This window comes from Leucopleurus acutus, assembly GCF_964270905.1.
Source record: "Leucopleurus acutus genome assembly, chromosome: 1".
Lineage (NCBI taxonomy): Eukaryota > Metazoa > Chordata > Mammalia > Artiodactyla > Delphinidae > Leucopleurus > Leucopleurus acutus.
Genome location: NC_139142.1, coordinates 188,939,090 through 188,958,330, shown reverse-complemented (window position 1 = coordinate 188,958,330; position 19,241 = coordinate 188,939,090). Strand labels below are relative to the sequence as shown.

Genomic DNA, 19,241 nt, shown 5'->3' with positions numbered 1-19,241 from the left:
AAGCCAAATGAGGACACTACAAGAAAAGAAACTTACAGACCAATATAGCCAATGAACATAGATGCAAAAATACTCAACAAAATCTTAGCAAATCATATTCAACAGTACATCAAAAAGATCATATACCATGATCAAGCTGGATTTATTCCTGAGATGCAAGGATGGTTCAACATGCACAAATCAATCAATGTGATATGCCACATTAACAAAATGAAGGATAAAGGTCATATGACGATCTCAATAGATGCAGAAAAAGCATCTGACAAAATTCAACATCCTCTCATGATAAAAACTCTTAAATCAGATATAGATAGAATGCATCTCAACAAAATAGAGTCCATATATGACAAGCCCATAGCTAACATCATACTTAAGGCTAACAAGATACTAAGCAGAAAGCTTTTCCTCTAAGATCAGGAAAAAGACAAGGAAACCCACTCTCACCATTTTTATTCAACATAATACTGGAAATCCTAGCCAGAGCAATTAGGCAAGAAAAAGAAATAAAAGGCATAAAAACTGGAAAGGAAGAAGTAAAACTGTCACTATTTACAGATGCCTGTATTGTATATAGAAAACCCTAAAGACTCCAAAAAAAAAAAACTGTTAGAACTAATAAATAAATGAATTCAGTAAGGTTGCAGGATTCAAAATCAATATACAGAAATGTGTTGTGTTTCTATGTGCTAATAACAGACTATCAGAAAGGGAAATTAAGAAAACAATCCCATTTACAATTGCATCAAGAAAATACTTAGGAATAAATTTAACTAAAGGGGTGAAAGTCCTGTATACTGAAAACTGTAAGACAATGATGAAAGAAACTGAACAAGGCACAAATAAATGGAATGATATTTCATGTTCTTAGATTGGAAGAATTAATATTGTTAAAATTTCGATGCTACCCAAAACAATCTACAGATTCAATGCAATCCCTATCAAAATTCCAATAAATAGAATGAAAAAAATCCTAAAATTTGTATGGAACCACAAAAGACTCCAAATAGCCAAGCAATCTTGAGAAAGAAGAACAAAGCTGGAGGCATTATACTTTCTGATTTCAAAGTATATTACAAAGCTATAGTAATCAAAACAGTATGGCTTTGGGATTAAGGAAAAAAGACACACAGATCAATGGAACAGAGTACAGATCCCAGAAATAAATCCATGCTTATACGGTCAATTCATTTTTCAATAATGGAGCCAAGAATATACAATGCGGAAGAACTGTTTCTCAACAAACTGGATAACTGTGCTAGGAAAACTGGATAGCCACATGCAAAAGAATATACCATACACAAAAATCAACTCAAAATGGATTAAAGACTTGAATGTTATACCTGAAAGGTAAAACTCCTAAAAGAAAACATAGAGGGTAAGCTCCTTGACATAGGTCTTGGTAATCATATTTTGTATTTTGTATTTAACACCAAAAGCAAATGCAACAAAAGCAAAAATAAACAAGTTGGACTACATCAAACTAAAAATATTCTGCACAGCAAAAGAAAACATCAACAAAGTGAAAAGGCAGCCTATGGAATAGGAGAAAATATTTGCAAACCATGTATCTAATAAGGGATTCTATCCAGAATAAATAAGGAACTCATACAACTCAATAGCAAGAAAACAAATAACCCAATTAAAATATGGGCAAAAGACCTAAACAGCCATTTTTCCAAATAAGACATATAAATGGCCAAGAGGTTCATGAAAATGTGCTCAGCATCACTAATCATCAGAGAAATACAAATCAAAAGCACAATGAGACATCACCTCACACCTGTTAAGATGTCTATTATCAAAAAGACAAGAGGTAACAAATCCTGGAAAGGTTGGAGAGAAAACAGAACCCTTATAGTCTGTTGGTGGAAACGTAACTGGAACAGACACTGTGCAAAACAGTATGGAATTTCCTCAAGAAATTAAAAATAGAAAACTACCATATGATCCAGGAATCCCACTACTGGGTGTATACCAAAGGAAACAAAATGACTTCCTTAGAGAGATATCTATACTCTCTTGTTCATTGAAGCATTATTTAAAGTAGCCAAAGTATGAAAACAACTTAAGTGTTCATCTATGGATGAATGGATAAAGAATATGTGGTATATATACACAATGGAATATTATTCAGCCCCCAAAAGAATGAAATCCTGCCTTTGTGACAACATGGATGTATCTGGAGGGCATTAAGCTAAGTGAAATAAGCCAAATAGAGAAAGAGAAAAACTGCATGGTATCACATACATGTGAAATCTAAAAACAAAACAAAACAAAGACAGTTGACCTCAAAGAAACAGATTTTAGAATGTCGGCTGCCAGGGACTAGGGTCTGGGGGAAATAGAGAGATGCTGACAAAAGGATACCAACTTTCATTTATACAATGAATAAGGTCTGAGGATCTAATGTATAACACGGTGACTACAGTTTCTAACACTGTACAATATAATTGAAATTTACTGAGAATAAAACTTAAGTGTTCCCACCCGAAAAGAAAAAAGGTACATATGTGAGGTGATGAAAATATTAATTAACTTGATGGTGGAAATTCTTCTGCAATGTATATATATATATCATATTATCACGCTATACCCTTTAAATATAGAAATCTATTTATTTCCTTGAGGTAAAACTTTAGAAGTAAAAATTTTTTTTTTTTTTTTTTTTTACTTTTACCTTGGTATTTTTAGTTATATGCAGCACCCAAGACATACCCCTGTTGTAAGTGAAAACCCCGGTCTCTTCCTTCCATGGGCATCTCTGTATCTATACAACCATTTTTCTAAAAACTGGAAAAGGCAAGAGGACAATAATAGCCAGGAAACTTCCCATAATCGTAGAAGTAAAAGGGTTTTCTGATCATGAAATTCCTCCTAACAACCACTTCTTTTCTTTCACATGTGTTCACAACTCTCAAGCTCTAGTCTCCTTCTTACTCACTAATTTCTAATAGACACTTTGACGGTGCAGAGGAAACACTAAAATGGAGGGCAGATGAGCTAGACTTGTGTCCTGCCTCTAATACTTTGTGTGTGACCTTGGACACAATTAACCTGCTTGAACCTGTTTCTTCTACAACATGGGAGGAATAATTCTTGCCTTCTAGGGATTTCTACAATCAATCAAAAAATATATAGTTTCCTCAAATTCTTTGTGCACAAGAGAGGTCTACCTAAATTGAGTAATTAAATGTTTTTAATGCAAATTCTGGTGATGATATTTTCAATACATTGTTAGTAGCAGACTTTTAAAAATAACACTAATTGTGCAAATATGTTTTATATTATGTAGTAGCACAGCTCCCCCAGCATTTAATTTAAATGGTTCTACTAGTAAGATTAGTTGAGTGTAAATGTTATCATTAAATTTTAAAATTAATTATATGTCTCTATCTTGTTTTATTGAATAATCAATATATCAAATTTTACCTTTTATTACAAGTTGCTGAATCTAAAACTTTATGGTCTGCAGGTTAGTGAGAGTGCCTTTTAGAGATACGATCTTGTATTTCTCTAAGCAGTGCCTTACTCACATATTGCTTCCTAGGTAGTACCTAATATAGGAAGCAATTAGGTAAGTGAACCAAAAAGACACTTTCTTTGGTCATCAGCTATGATATAGGAGAATAGTCTGCCAAGAGCAATCCTTGGAATTCACCAAAGAGCTGGGTTAGTGTGGTGCATCTCTTGGCTTATGACTGACAATCCTACACTGTTTTTCTGATGATGGGCACAAAATCTAATGGTAAAGTTCTTCCTGGCAGAGCTGAAGTTGTAATTTAAGCTCATATAACAGACCACATGAGCTGCTGTACCATCCTATGTGCTTAATGGAACTGAGCAGTTGCAGCTTAGTATCCTTAGGGTGATCAAACTGTCTAATCAGTAATGGATGCCAATTTCTTAATCTCCAAAATAAAAACAGGCAGGTAGGTTGATCTAGGGGCATTTAAGGTCACTACTAACTCCCAATTTTCTGATTCTGTGCTTGATTAGGCTTCTGATCACTGCAAGACTTACGCTTTCTAGTTGCTATTTATGAGCCACCAAATTATTTTTCTAATAAAAGGTTTAGTTTTACAACTTCTCTAGTTTTTGTGCATTAATATTCTGTGACTTCTAGGCTGGCTATAATATTTGGAAGCATCGTCTGATTTTTAAAATCTAGTGCTTTAATGCTTACAGAAATATTATCTTAGAAGAAATGTTCTAAACTGCTGTCTCCTCTAGAGAAGTTTTTGCTTTCCTAAAATGTTGGGTTTCCCATCTTTAAGCATTCCTTCAATGATCCTGATCAATCAAAGTTGGAAATATTTCAATAAGTTGCTATGGTATAAAAGGACTTTGTGAAGATCCTTACAATACTGAAAGGTGCTTCAATCATTTAATAAAACACAGGCAATTACTAGCTTTTATTATTATATTGTAAGAATGCAATATTCCCATTGGTGATCACACAGAAGATATTTCAATAAAGTAAAATACAGTAATTCTTGACTATTCGTACTTTCACAACTCAGAATTAAAAATCATCTTACATACCTAATTTTTTTCATGTATTCATTCATTGAATAATTAATTATTGAGGACTGACTGTATATTGAGTTCTTATGCCAGGTATTGAGGAGAAAATAATTTCTTATAAATAGTCACAGTCCTAGTTTTTAAAGAATTTAGAATCCAGTTGAAGTGGCATACATTAATTTTTAAAAATCATTTAAATAAAAGTAAAATTTAAATATTGAGCTACCTAGGCACATGGGTGTGTGAGACAGTGTATGGGGAAAGAGACTTAATATGCTTTATGATTTTTTTTTTTTTTGCGGTACACGGGACTCTCACTGTTGTGGCCTCTCCCGTTGAGGAGCCCAGGCTCGGGAGGCGCAGGCTCAGCGGCCATGGCTCACGGGCCCAGCCGCTCCGTGGCATGTGGGATCTTCCCTGACCGGGGCACGAACCCGCGTCCCCTGCATCGGCAGGCGGACTCTCAACCACTGTGCCACCAGGGAAGCCCCTGTTTTATGATTTTTATGCTAACAGTCTAGAAACTTGGTCATCAGAAGCTTGTGGCCATGAGTAAATGTTCCCAACATCACCTAGTAAGTGACAAAGCTTGGAAAATACTCAACTTTCTTATTTACTTAGGGTAGATTCATTCTGTCTAGTAGGTCACGGGATAAGCTTCAGATAAGTTGCTCACTGTAGCTCTGTCTAAAGTATACTTACAATCTACTTGTACATCTTTGGGCCTTAGTACCTCAGTTTTTTTAAGTGGGAGGACAGAGTATAACAATTCTTAAAATAACAGAAGGAAATAATTATTATGGCTAACATTTAGTATTACTTCATATTGGATCACACTTTGGTGTTATTCAAATTGTTTGAAATGCATTTCTCAAAGTGTACATCTAAGTATGTTTAGTTTTCTTCCTCTTTTGCTATTTTGACCTGTAAAGTGGCTTTATCACACTGGTCAGATCTCTTTCAGCAAAATGATGTCATTTTCTGAAAGCCATGGTCACGAGTAAGTCTATGCTACCCCATAGTAATTTTCTTCCTTGCGCATTAAGGCAAGACAAGAGAAGAAATAACTCTGTTCAGGCCACATGCTTTCATTATTTTAAAAGATAAAATTGTCATTTGGGCAAATAAATACTACTTTTGTATTATAAAGGGAACAGAAATTTCTATCTTTAAGTTTCCAAAACAAACTCTTCTTTTCCTATAATTTCTACTAAAGTTACAGCTTTCAATAAGATGTAGACATGAAAATTCATGTATGTCTTTAGGACCTTACATTTCTTACTTAGATTTGAATGGTATTTAGTGACATATTCTAGGTCTTTTCTGACTATTTTATATGTCCCACAAAGAAATAGTAGGGATAGACTGTTGTTAGTTACTCTAATATTTCAAAGTCAGGAAAACTTTTTTCTTAAGTGATTTTAATTACCCACAATCCTAGATTTTTAAAAGATGTGTTCATCTTATGGTACATATTATTCAAAAGTTTTGGAAATTTAATATCAATATATTATGCCACTTGCCTCTATCTGAAGATCAAAACTAACAAATTATCCTTTGTTTTTTTTATATGAGGGACGTATTGCAACTAGCATAAAATAAATGTATTTGCTTTGTTCGAGGCGTCGTTTACAGCAACTCATATATTATAGTGCTCAATACATGTTAATAAACATTTGTTGAATGAACAAATGAATGAATGAATAAACGAGTGACATTTAACCACATACTTTACTCCACATATTAACAGTATTAACAGCTGCAGTGTAACATTTGTCATCTCGGGGCATTTGTATCAAGCAGTTTAAAATTCCAGTCTACCCCCAAAAAACCCAAGGTTACTAAAATATTAATATGAATCTGATAATCAATGTTTATAAGTATACATTTAGTAAAAAATAGGCTAACCAATACATACCATTATCAAAATATCTGACCGTTGAATTTCTGGATACACTGGGATCAAAATTTGCCATTAAAGGTGCTATGTACTGTGTGGCTGTTAGCATTCGATGTACAACTTCTCCAGTGTATATGAAACCTATAATTAGAAAAATAATAAATATGTTAAGAAAAAGTCCAGAAAATTTTAATTAAAATATCCCAACTCACCTTCAGTCACATTTCAAAAATAAAATATCATGGTAGCTAAAAAAAAGAAACATAATTAATGTCTTAATGTCTGATCAGCAATAGTTGAGTCTGGATTAGGTGACAAATTCCCATATGATTTGGTAGCACCTTGCAGACTGGTGAATCAGAAATCTATGGTATGTACAACTTTAATTGCAGGAAAGTGACTATTACCTGGAAGAGATTATTAGGCTGAAGAGGCTAGTATAGTACTATAAGTAATTCAAACATTAAATTTGCCTTTAGTAATCCCTTGTTATCTTAAACGCTAGTCAAACAGGCAAGTCCAGTTTACAAATGAATGTATTTTCATGATGTTGAATTGCTTTTATTTTTTTTTTTAATTTATTTAGTTTTGGCTGTGTTGGGTCTTCGTTGCTGCACGCAGGCTTTCTCTAGTTGCAGCGAGTGGGGGCTACTCTTCCTTGCCGTGCGCGGGCTTCTCATTGCGGTGGCTTCTCTTGTTGCGGAGCACCGGCTCTAGGCTCGCGGGCTCAGTAGTTGTGATTTGCAGGCTCTAGAGCGCAGGCTCAGCAGTTGTGGTGCACGGGCTCAGTTGCTCCACGGCATGTGGGATCTTCCCGGACCAGGACTCGAACCCGTATTCTCTGCATTGGCAGGCGGATTCTTAACCACTGTGCCACCAGGGAAGCCCTGAATTGCTTTTCTTAATCTCAGTTTAGGACATTTTAGAAATCACACATATGTATCTTTAATACTAAAATGAAGAAAATGTTTTGGACCATCTTTTCAAAGTTGAAAGGAGGCTAAACACTCATGGAAAAACTTCACATTTCTCAGATTGCTCAAGTAGCACTGTATCAAGGAGGTAGACTATATGTTTTCAGGTAAGATGGTAAGACATTGATAATGCATAAATGCCTCTCTATTTAGAGAGTTATCAATGCCAGCCTATTCTAGCTGTTGGATAAGGAGAGCGAATTTACTATGGAGAACTTCAGTCTTGAATTAACTTTCAATACCTCCCATGTTACAACCCTACCCACTTTCAATTATTCACATTGGGTTTATTTACTTTGCGGATTACCCATGACAAATTGTTAATCCTATACTGGCTTCTTGCCTCCAAGGTCTTTAGCTGCCTAAAAGGAGAGTCAGCTCAGGGAATACCAACCAATTTTTCATATTAATCTAGGAAGTGCACAATTAAGAACATAAAAAATGCACACATACACACATATATTATTACAAAATAAAATCCAAAGCAAGTTATTTGTGACAATGCAATTGTAATGTTTAGGCAATCGTAAGTTAACTACGTATCTGGGGTTACTATAGATCATTTTTCTATTTCCATTAGAATTAATTTAAAAAGTGGGACTTTTTTTAAAACCACAAAATTATGTAGAATTTAAACTTCTAAAAGTGTAAAACTTTTATCTCACTTCATGGTCTGAATAAAGCTTTCATTGGCATATCACAGCCTTTATTGTTTCAAGTTCTCAACTGTAATTTCTAGGTGAGTTATTGGAGAATTAAATCTGTAGTCATTTACTTTGAAATCAGTTGCTGTCTTTCCAGCAATGTCGTCTTTCCTTTGAGTTCCTTTTTTTTTTTTTTTTTTGCGGTATGGGGGCCTCTCACTGTTGTGGCCTCTCCCGTTGCGGCGCACAGGCTCTGGACGCGCAGGCTCAGTGGCCATGGTTCACGGGCCTAGCAGCTCAGCGGCATGTGGGATCTTCCCCGACCGGGGCACGAACCCGTGTCCCCTGCATCGGCAGGCGGACTCTCAACCACTGCGCCACCAGGGAAGCCCCCTTTGACTTTCTTTTTTATTTTTCATCAAAGGCATAATTGAATCATAGCTATTCACCTTTAAAAATGATACTTAAACTGGTAAAATCTTTAGCATGTTTTAATCATCCATTACTCTTTGTTTCTCATTTGCCAAAAAATATCTTTCAAAATAAATTCTCTATGTCTTGATCAGAAATTTGTACATTTGCAATTTCACGTAGCTCAAGCGTACTAAAAGATATGACAGGGTGGAAGAGTCATTGCTTTTATTTGATTTCCCTGTAATTTTCAGAGCCACGCTCTCAACGTTCAAAGTCCAACATCACATCCTTAAAATTATAAAGATGAAGAGTGACTATTTTTCAAGGTCTATGATTTACTTCTTTTCTCCTATCCTCACCAGCATGCTTTTATATTCACCATTAAAATGGATGCAAAAAATTCTATAAATATGATCTTTTAAGGAAAAAATTGAGTTATACTCTGAAAGTGTTCTTTCAGGGACAGTAGCTCTGGATAGTTTATTCCCTTACTTTAAATTCTCCATGTATTAATAAGAGAAACTGATTTATTTAAAGAATAAAGAGGGCAGTAGTTCAAGGCAGTAAGATAATTTTAAATCAATACAAAATTCATTCACCAAAACAGCTGTGTAAGAAATGCGGCAGCAATTCCTAGAAAAACAGAATTGAAAAATGCAGAGCCATTAATGATTTCCGATACTTAATTATTACTATTAGTTTTTAAAATAAATAAGATTTATATTTATTTTTATAGATTTGGCAAAACATTATTTTCCATTCTATTGTATGTAACTCAGTCTTTCAGATCATGAGAATCATTATCTGCTGCTTCCTCTCATCAGGAAAAAGTTTTCTAGAACTACAATTTCCCAAATTTTAAAGGTGAAGTCTCAAATTATTCCCAAAGAACTAAGTAAAATGATGGAAGAATTTGCTAATGTGTAAAAGTTATAATTACAACTCTTGATTCTTCTATTATTATAACATTAATATAAATTATAAGTACTAGTCCTATGAGTATTATAGCTGCTACAACTACTACTAACAAGAAAGTCTGCCACTACTATTAATCTGCTACCACTATTACTACTACCACCACCAAGACTAATGTGAAAAACAATCCAAGGATACAAAAACTCCACTACTCCACAAAATGAGTTTAATTTTGCTAATTCAGAGAATACTTCTTGTTTACTTAGCCGCATGAAACCCAATTCCTTCATTATCTTAGGTTAGCTCTTAGTGACTATGAAGTAAAATGCTTGATTGTAGCGATGGGCTCTACTGAGTTCTCCTTACATTCCTAGGTTTTGAAAATATCATTTCAGCAGTGATTAATAACTGAGTAGAGAGAAACCTTACAGGCCTGCTGAGAGCAGGGAGGGAAGTGTAATCAGGTGTTGAATAAGAACCAGCTATGCAAAGTAAAGAGTCCTTTAATGGAATAAATCTTTTCCAAATCTTCAAAGGAATTCAGAGCTACCAATACCCCGTTTAGACATTTGCCTCTTTTCTTTAGTTGTCTTGGGCATGTCCAGCTGTACAGAAATAATATTTCATTTTTCAATTTAGGCAACATATATTTACTGTTTTTTTCAAACTTGGCTGTAGCCATTTGAAGAGCTAATCACAAAATGTCTTTTACTCACTACGTGCTTCTAATTTAAATAGCACTCATCTACCTAGTCATAAGATGTGTAGAAAAGTGGTTATTACCCAGGTAATTTGGAACCCAGAAAGATACCTCCACTTAAAAGATCCAAATTAGAGAAGCAAATGTATTTTGTTTTTTGAATTTCAAGTGATAGCTACACACTGCATTTCTCTTGCCTTCATGTGTAAACCTAAAGTCAAGTCCTGAGCTCAGCTGAAATTGACAGCTTTGCTCTTGCAACTGAAGGATCTCCTTGGGCTGTTTCTGTAGATGGTCTCTAGTCACTTGAATAATCTAGTTTTAAATCTGTAAACCTCATCAAGTCATTTGAGGATTCTATCATTGTAAGTCTTGGCATGAATAACCCTTGCCCAATCATTATATATTTATTAACCACAATTATATATTTACTAACTACAAATATTATTGTGATCATTGTGAAATTAACCAATATCTATATACCACTTTACCAATTACATTATTTTCATATATTTTCTTCACTGTATACTTATAATAACTTTGAAAGGAATTATTATTATTTCTATTTATTAAGTGTAGCATGTAATGAGGTTGGGTAATTTGCTTAAAGCCACATGGCTAGAATTGGTCTTCTGATTCCAAATTTTATGACCTCCTCACAACATACTTTAGAATTCATTATGTATCCAGCACTAGATACTCTCCCTCACTGGATTTCATACTTAAACAAGGAGTTTGAGGGGGAAAAGACCTGCCCTCTCTGTGAAAGCTCCACTGCCTCTACCTTGGAGCAGAGCGGCAGTCACCTTAAATCCTGCTACTTTTATTGTACTGCTTTTATTAACTGCAAATTGTACAAATAGAGTTAAAATAGATTCCTCCATCAAAATCCACCAAGTGACTCTCAAGTTGGTAGGTAAATGACATATGAGTAGGGAATATATTTGACGGTGAAATCAAATTATTTCCTAGCTGTGTGACATAAGTTCCCGACCTCTCTGTGGCTCAGTTCCCTAATCTGTTAAATGGAGGAGTAATATCTACATCACTGGGTTGTTATGACGGCTGAATGAGTTAATACGTTAAAAACACTCAAAGATAATGTTTAAAACAAAAAACTTACAGAAAGAAAATCAATTAAATTCTATTTTTCACCCCTTGAAGCCTTTTCTGCCTAATGCCTAATAGTTGATTAGACCTGCACTAGGATGTTTATATAACATCAAAACTGTGCTTCAGACTCAAACGATATGATACGTGTTTCGTTGCATTATTCCAATTTCGGTTAAGGTGTACCACTGAACCTAACTACAAGACAACAGGTAATAAAACAGCCTTAATGTCCAAAGTTCTACACTTATGTAGATATATGTTTCCTTACATTTTGATGGAATAGCACCTTGTAAAAATATCAACCTCCTATTGGTTGCAAATGGTTGTTTCATTTAATTGAAAGTGTCACAGTTATGAAGGAAGCATGAAAAGGCTATAATTTCCTGTGAAACTTTAATGTGTAAAGAGCTACATAAAATATTCTACTTCATCATCTTTCAGTTGATATTTTTGACCCCAGAGGAAAGGTTGGATCTGATGGGTAAGCCTGTAGGGCAGTGAACACTTATATTTAAATGCTGCCTTTAGAGTACAAATGACAATGGTGTATGCAACTGTTGCCACCTTTATGACATGTGTACCATGACCCCTACACATTAATCAAATAGATCTGAAATTTATGGTCTTTTATCCATGAAGATTTGGAGAACAGATTCCTCATACTGATCCTTCCGTAACCTTATATATGACCTGTCCCATCTCTATGCATGAAGAACTGAGTTGTTTAATTGGGTGTTGTTTGTGGTTATTGTTTTATCAGTTGCTCTGTGTTTGTGGTGGACAACTTGCTCGAAGCAAACAAATGCAGTTTGAGCATAATTCAACTTACATTTTGCACAAATGCCATTTTATGAATCACAGTACATTATCATGTGCTATAAACTAGCCCCTTTCAGACAAATAATTGTTTGTAATTCAGTTAGCCTTTTAAACAAAACCCCTTGTGGCAGCAACTGCTAATTTGAAAATTAAAAGTTGTGGCAAGTTATCTGGTAACTAACTGTCTGCCAGCTGCAACTGTACAATGAATGACGGGTTTTATGTAACAGGCTTCCTCTGGACAAAATTGTTGCTAGTAGACCACATAGTTCACTGTGAGGATATTGGTGTGTATTTGCAACTTAGACAGTTAAAGAAAAAAACAGAAGCATTTCTGAAGTTCATATGAACTTGCTAACCACGGGCTCCTAGGAAGCAACCTATACTCTTGTCAATCACCAAATACCTTTCCTTTACAATTCCAACCAGGTGTCAAGGTGTCAATCATATTTTATACATTGAAAACTTATATATGTCAAAATATATCACATCTCATAGACTCCTTTATCCTCTTGGCTTAAGGCCACAATGGCGACTACAAATCACAACAGTCACCCTCTGGGGGAAAAAAGCAACCAGTGACAACTTGGTTATTGGCTGCAAATTATGTTCATGAAATTACCAATATAAAATTTATGTTGATATAAAGTGCCTCTCTCCAACTCCAGAAGGAAAGGACAGGAGCCAGAATTATGTAGGTGAGGAAAGGAAGAGAGACAAAAATCCATAACTTCTTTCATTTTCATTTTTAACTATTAACAAAATTGTTGCCTGTAGTTCTTGCCTTCTCCATCTTATTTCTTATAAGATGCAACTTATCTCTTCTTTCTTCTCCATCTTATTCAAATAAATAATGTAACATGTTCTTAACTCATGTTAATTCTTAGCTGTTACGGTCAACAGTTCCCCTCTTCCCTCTGTTCTAAAGGCTTCTGATTATCTGGGATTTCCAGAGAGGGGTCCTTTCACGCTGCAGACAGTGAATGGCGCCCCCAGGAGTTGGGTAGTGCATGACCTACATGCTTTTCATGGAGGCCCTGCATTGCTCCTTTTTACCTGAAAATCAAGTCCATCCCCTCTGTCCAGATGGATCCAGGTACTATATTTTGAAAGCCTTACTCTTGCAAGGGGGAGAAGGGGACGGTTGCTTTGCATGACTTATGGCCCTAGACTGAGGATTCAGGGATCCTGTTGTCAAATGCTGGACTTACATGTAGCAGCCAAATTATAGTTGGGAGTTAGTCCCTATGCCTGAGGTCTGTTTGTTTTGGGTATGCTGTCCTGTGTTTGCAAAGCCTTTATCTCAAATCCTACCTAGTACCTTGAACCTTGCTCCTTGTGTGCAGTTTTTCTGGAAGACAACCACTTTTATTTCCTGACCTATAAATATCGGCTCCCCTGGAATTTCTGCCCATTTACCGGAACCTAAATAAACCCTTCGGGAAACCACCTAGAACATTTCTAGGTTATCAGCTGGGCTTCCATCCAGGCTCTGTCCTGCTCTAGAGAAAGGAGCTCATGCCTTCCTTGGCTATCATTCCATCTCCAGGGCTCCCTACTACCATGAGGAACAATGAAAACTGTCCCTTCCTTTTCCAAGGACTTAAAAACTCTCATTGAAATCCATTTTTAAATGTCTGGAAACAGCCCTGGAAGGAAGATGACTAAATGTAATGAGAGGCCACCTTCAGGTAGCCTCTGCATCATCAGACCTTACTGTATTTATCGAATACTCTGTAGTACTGCATGTCCTACTTTACAAATCAGGTAAATTTAAAGTAAAAACATAGCGGGAGAAAACCTCATTTAGATTCTTGCCTAGAATTTCAGTCTATCTAGCCTCTAGTTTCCAAAACCAATTTTATTCTATATTTTTAAAAAGATGACTATATTTTTCCACCTTTATTCCTCCAGATATGTTTTCATTTTCCATTATTGTTAACACATCCTAGGAGAGAGAGAAATCTCATCCCCAAGTTTTAGCAAAATCCATCCAAGTCATGAGGTGTCTTGAACGGACTGACAGTCCCCTCATTGTCCTGCCCTTTTCAGTGCAAGAGAAATACCATTCATCTAGACCGGAAAGGAGCTACCGGAAAGGAGGGCTTTGCTTCTCAAAGATGGCCATCTGCCTTGCACCACCAGTCCCAAACCGAACGCCTGTTCCTTCCTTTTTTCTCCAGCTTAACTGAAATATCCCAAATGTCTCAATGGGCTTGGGTTTTAACACCTTAGCCATGAGCTTATACATCCAATCTAGTGTCTTATATACTGTTTCAGCTGGATATATAGATCATATGTAAACAGGTTGTGTGTAAGTATAGTGTGTGTGTATATATATATATATATTATATGTAATAAACATATTGTGTATGTATATACATATATATACATATATATGATTATATATGTGTGTGTGTATATATATATATATATATATATGCATTTCTCTCCATGAAAAGGCAAAGTGTAATGGAAAGGCTCAGATTTGACTTTTTCATGTTTTACAAGCTGCACCATCCGATCTCATGTCATCACTTACTCTCACTGAGTTGCAATTTCTTCTGTAAAATTAGGCTAAAATTAACTGCCTTTTAAACAACATTGCTGTGTGCATTAATTGGTGAAAAAGGACTCTACAAATGTAGCTGCAGTTCCACCATTCAGCACATATATATCGAGCATCTGCATTACTCTGACATCGTTTTAAAATCAGAGCTCTGTGGCGGCTCCCTCTGCAGTTGCACTGATTTCTCTCCTCTTGTGCTCTTGATTGCTGCAGTCCTGTGCTCAGGATCAAACTTCTGTGATATTTTCAATCTCCTTGAGACATGTGCCCTTTTTACACTCTCAGAGTTGTGATCCTCACTCTATTTTCTCATATGTTTTAGTAGTTCGGTCCTGTAAGGAGATGAGTGCTCAGTGAGAGGGACAAAATTGCCATAACAGAAGAGCATTGGCCCAATTGTATATTCACATTACACACTTTGTGCTTTGTACTTCAATGTGCCCTATAATTTGAACACCCAAAACACTAGATGCTGAAAGAAAAACTCTATTCAAGAAAAGAAAGGAATTTATAACATATTTGGCTTTGTTTTTATATACATATGTGCGTGTATTGTGTGTGTACACACCCATATATACACACATATGTATATGCACACACATATATAGAGAGAGCATCTTAGAGTACATAGATTTTGTAAATCAATACAAAACAGATAATAGAGTATCTTAAAATCTGAAGCACAATAAAATCCAAACAGCTTACTTCTTCTGAAAGCATTTTAAGCATGATTTTACCCATTTTGCTGATCCCGTTGCACAAGCCCATCAATATCTTAGTTAACACCCACTGGATCGAGCTTTTAAAAAATGCATTTATTTTCACAGATATAATGTACTCTTACATAAAATTTATCAACTCTATTTTAGGAAACACTGTAATTACTGAGAGCAGTGAGAGATTAAAAGAAGCCCTAAGACCTTTTCACATCTATAATAATTCCAATATTTCTCTCCCAACTCTTTCCCTCACGCAAAATGAAAAAATAAACAACCAAAAGAAATCAGATTCGTTTATTCAGGGTCATCTCTTCCTAGTGTTGACTAGGGGAGAGTTTATTAGGATATATATTCTTCCACCACAGAGAGTTACTATACAGAACTACTCGTATTCATTCGGGATATGGTCATTGAGGCAAAAAAGAGTAGAATTTGGTTAGAATTACCATTTATTTCACAAACTAGATCCTAATTCAAATGTTAGAGATTCTACTTCCTATCATCTTACTGTGAAAAAATTTGACGGAATATATTTATTTGGATCAAAATGCCGATAAAGCATTTTCCTTGACCTTGGGAGTCACTGCAAAAACTGCTTAGATTCTACAATTCTTAAGCATGTATTCAAGCATTCATACACATTCAACTATGGATATTTTGTGATGTTCAACCAATTTCTATTTGTTTTTCTTTTGTCTGTTTTGTTTTGTTTTGTTTTTGTGGTACGTGGGCTTCTCACTGCTATGGCCTCTCCCGTTTCGGAGCACAGGCTCCAGACGCGCAGGCTCAGCGGCCATGGCTCACGGGCCTAGCCGCTCTGCGGCATGTGGGATCTTCCCGGGCCGGGGCATGAACCCGTGTCCTCTGCATTGGCAGGCGGACTCTCAACCACTGCGCCACCAGGAAAGCCCTCTATTTGTTTTTATATGTGACTGTATTTTACCTCTTCTTACTTCATACATACCTCAGACAAATAGAATCTAAGCCATCAATCCCTAGATATCTGAAAATGTTACTTTTCTTGCTACTTTAATGAGACCTTATTTTTCTACTTCCTTCTCAACATTTTACTTCAATTATACTTAACATCTGACTATCCAACCAAAGGAAAGCAGTAGGAAATGTTACTGGCAAAAGTGGCTGTTGACTTCTCATTTTACTCGACCTTTGACCAGAGTAATACTTACTGGAAACAGACAGAAATGGGTATGTAGCAAAAAAAAAAAAGGCAAACAATAGAACCACAACTCTGGGACCACCCAGAGTGAATGAATAATGCTACACCAGGTCTTAGGTTAACTGGTATGAGCAGTAGAAAAGGACCTTCCATGTTTAGTGGCAACATTTTATTGCCTCCCAAGGAAAATGAAAGAGATTCTTGTATTTTTTTTTCAACACCTTTACATTCACATCTGCCAAAAAGGCTGGGGGAGCAAAGCTATCATCTTCTTAGGTTGAAAGAGGCACTTCTCAAAGGGGACCACGGGAAGGCATGGAAGCTATTCTGTAATTGATAACCTGGTTCTCTAACATGTAGCTTTTGTGGAAGAGCAGCAAAAGCTTGTATCTCAAATGTGCTTTTGTGTAACTGATTCAGACTGATCAGAACTGAAGGGATGAATTTTCTTTTATTTCACTTTTATGTCTGCTAAGGCAGAGAATGAAAAGGTTCGCCATGCTGGGGAGAATTCTCTCCCTGGACCTCTATCCACAGGTCCTGGTCAGTGTGTGAATGGAGCAGTCAAAGTGGCTGCAGGTGAATTTGGCCTCGATGACATAACCCAGCCATAATAGGGCACCTTGCATATGTGCCCAAAGTTCAACAAAACCAGGGCAAGCCTATATTCAATCAGACACCAGTTTTAAAGTAATACCTATTTAAATATATTAAAATGAAAATGAATGATGTTTTAACCTTTCTACAAATTTGGGATATGGGAGGCCTGCGGAGAAATAGGCAAAATTTATTAGAGTTCATTGTTCAGGCTTTAACATTGTCATTGTCAGAAACCCTACTCAGGTACGTAATGACCGTCAGCTCTCTCCTTCCTATTTAAATCTTCTCTCAGGAAGAATCTGAATTATTACGATGAATTATATTATTATTATTGATGGATTATTATCTACTACAGTGTGAATGGCATATAATCTTTATCCCCTCTCAGGAGTATTTATATGTTATTTGAGGGAGATGACCCTCCTTAAGCTAAAAAAATGGTTCTCTCCTGTTGCTACCAACAAAGGGCTAAAATCACTCCAGTGAGCGTCTACTCACTGCTGATCTTGGGTAGTGGGTCAGCGCAGGTCCCCAACTAAACCTGTACCATCCTGCAAAAGGTGGAGGCTGAAATCGCATGAACGTGGGTCACCACTCTCCCTCAGGCGGCCACTGCCATCCTCTGTAGGCTCTGCAATGCTGGAGGTTTTTCAAGACTTGATACTACAACACGGTCTTACTGCAGGTGTCAGAGTGACATGGAGGCCCCTCTGGTTTATGGCTGCTACCCAGTGACTTTACAAAGAGTATACACAACCCCAATTTCATTAGATATGGCCATTTCAGAGAACCTTATATTTGAGGAGAGAGTGGTTAAAAAGAAATTGCATTGTGGATTTGTTTTATCGCTTGTTAGCTAAGCCTTTAAGGATGTTGGGTCAATGCACTCATCTCTGCATACGCGCTGCTTGGCTTGGCAGACTCTCTTGTATATAATAAATTGGTTTTCAAGAATGAGAACTGTTCAATCTCCGAACGCCACCACCCGACAAATAAAGCCCTCCATGCTTTGCACCTGACGAATAAAGCCCTCCATGCTTTGGTAACTGCCTGGCTCTTCGACTTTATCTCCCACCTCTCCTCCACACGCACCCTGGACTTCAGCTACTCACAGCTTTCTGTGGGCGCCATGGGTTTTATGCGCTTTCACATGCTACTTTTTCTGCCTGAAATACGCTTTTCTCCTTCTGTGCCCTGAAAAATCTTATTCATTTTTTAAGCTTCAATTTAAACGTCTCCTCTTGTGTGAAGCCTTCTTTTATCCTCTCCAACTCCAGAAGATCTGATCACACCCTTCGTGTTCCAGCCCTATGCTCATCCTACTTCTATTATAGGTCTTATCACACTGAGTTACAATTGTTTATTTTCATATCCATCCCCTGGCCTCTCTCCTCCTTATCACCTGTTACAGACTCTAGAGGACGGGGGCCATGACTTGTTCATGTTTGTGTCTCAACACAATATGCAGTCATTCATGTCCGCATCCAGTCTGCAAGCAGTGGTTGAGTGCTTGGTATGTTTGAGGGATTACACTAGGCACTGAGGTTACAGCAGGGAGAGGACATTCTCTGCACTGCGCAGAGAATGGTGTGTGTATGATGAGGTTGGAGAGCAACAGCCAGGGGTCAGTCTCTGGGAGGCCGTGCCAGCCGTGGCAAAGGTTTGGGGACCTTTTTTTCAAAGGCTACAGGAACACACTGAAAGGTTGAAGCGGAGACTTAACATGACCAGATCTGCTTTACTGGAAAATCATTCTGATAAACACCGCATTCAGGCGAGTGTTTATTTCCAGAGAAAGAGTGAAGAACACATGGCGAAGGGTACACAGCAAAACTCAACTGTCTATTTTACCCGCTTCGATCTGTATTGAGTACACACATGTTTTCTGTATTATTCATATTTTTTGTACAGCTGAAATATTTCAAAAAAATTTAAAGTTCATTCAGGCAGAGTATAGACAATGAATAAGGGGGAACCATACTTGAAATAGGGTGAACAGTTCACTATTTCAATAATCCATGGACAGAAGGAATGGGCTTAAACTAGGAGGGAGGTGGAGAGAAGCAGACACATCAGACTTCTTTCAGAAGTAGAATCAATGTCCAGATGGCTTATTGGATATAAGGTGAGAGCTGAGGAAGGAATCAGCTGGAAGATGATGGTGCCACTTACT

The 19,241-nt window shown here is 36.7% G+C and overlaps 1 protein-coding gene across 2 annotated transcripts in view; it reads right to left on the bottom strand.

The window, feature by feature from the left end:
- The window catches only part of PLXDC2 (plexin domain containing 2), a 409,444-nt gene that overhangs the window by 133,446 nt on the left and 256,757 nt on the right, over positions 1-19,241 (bottom strand). For both annotated transcript variants that reach the window (XM_082854939.1, XM_082854938.1), the window contains exon 6: positions 6,443-6,565. In XM_082854939.1, the coding sequence (XP_082711065.1) occupies positions 6,443-6,565 (123 nt within the window). The remainder of the gene's footprint in view (positions 1-6,442; positions 6,566-19,241) is intronic.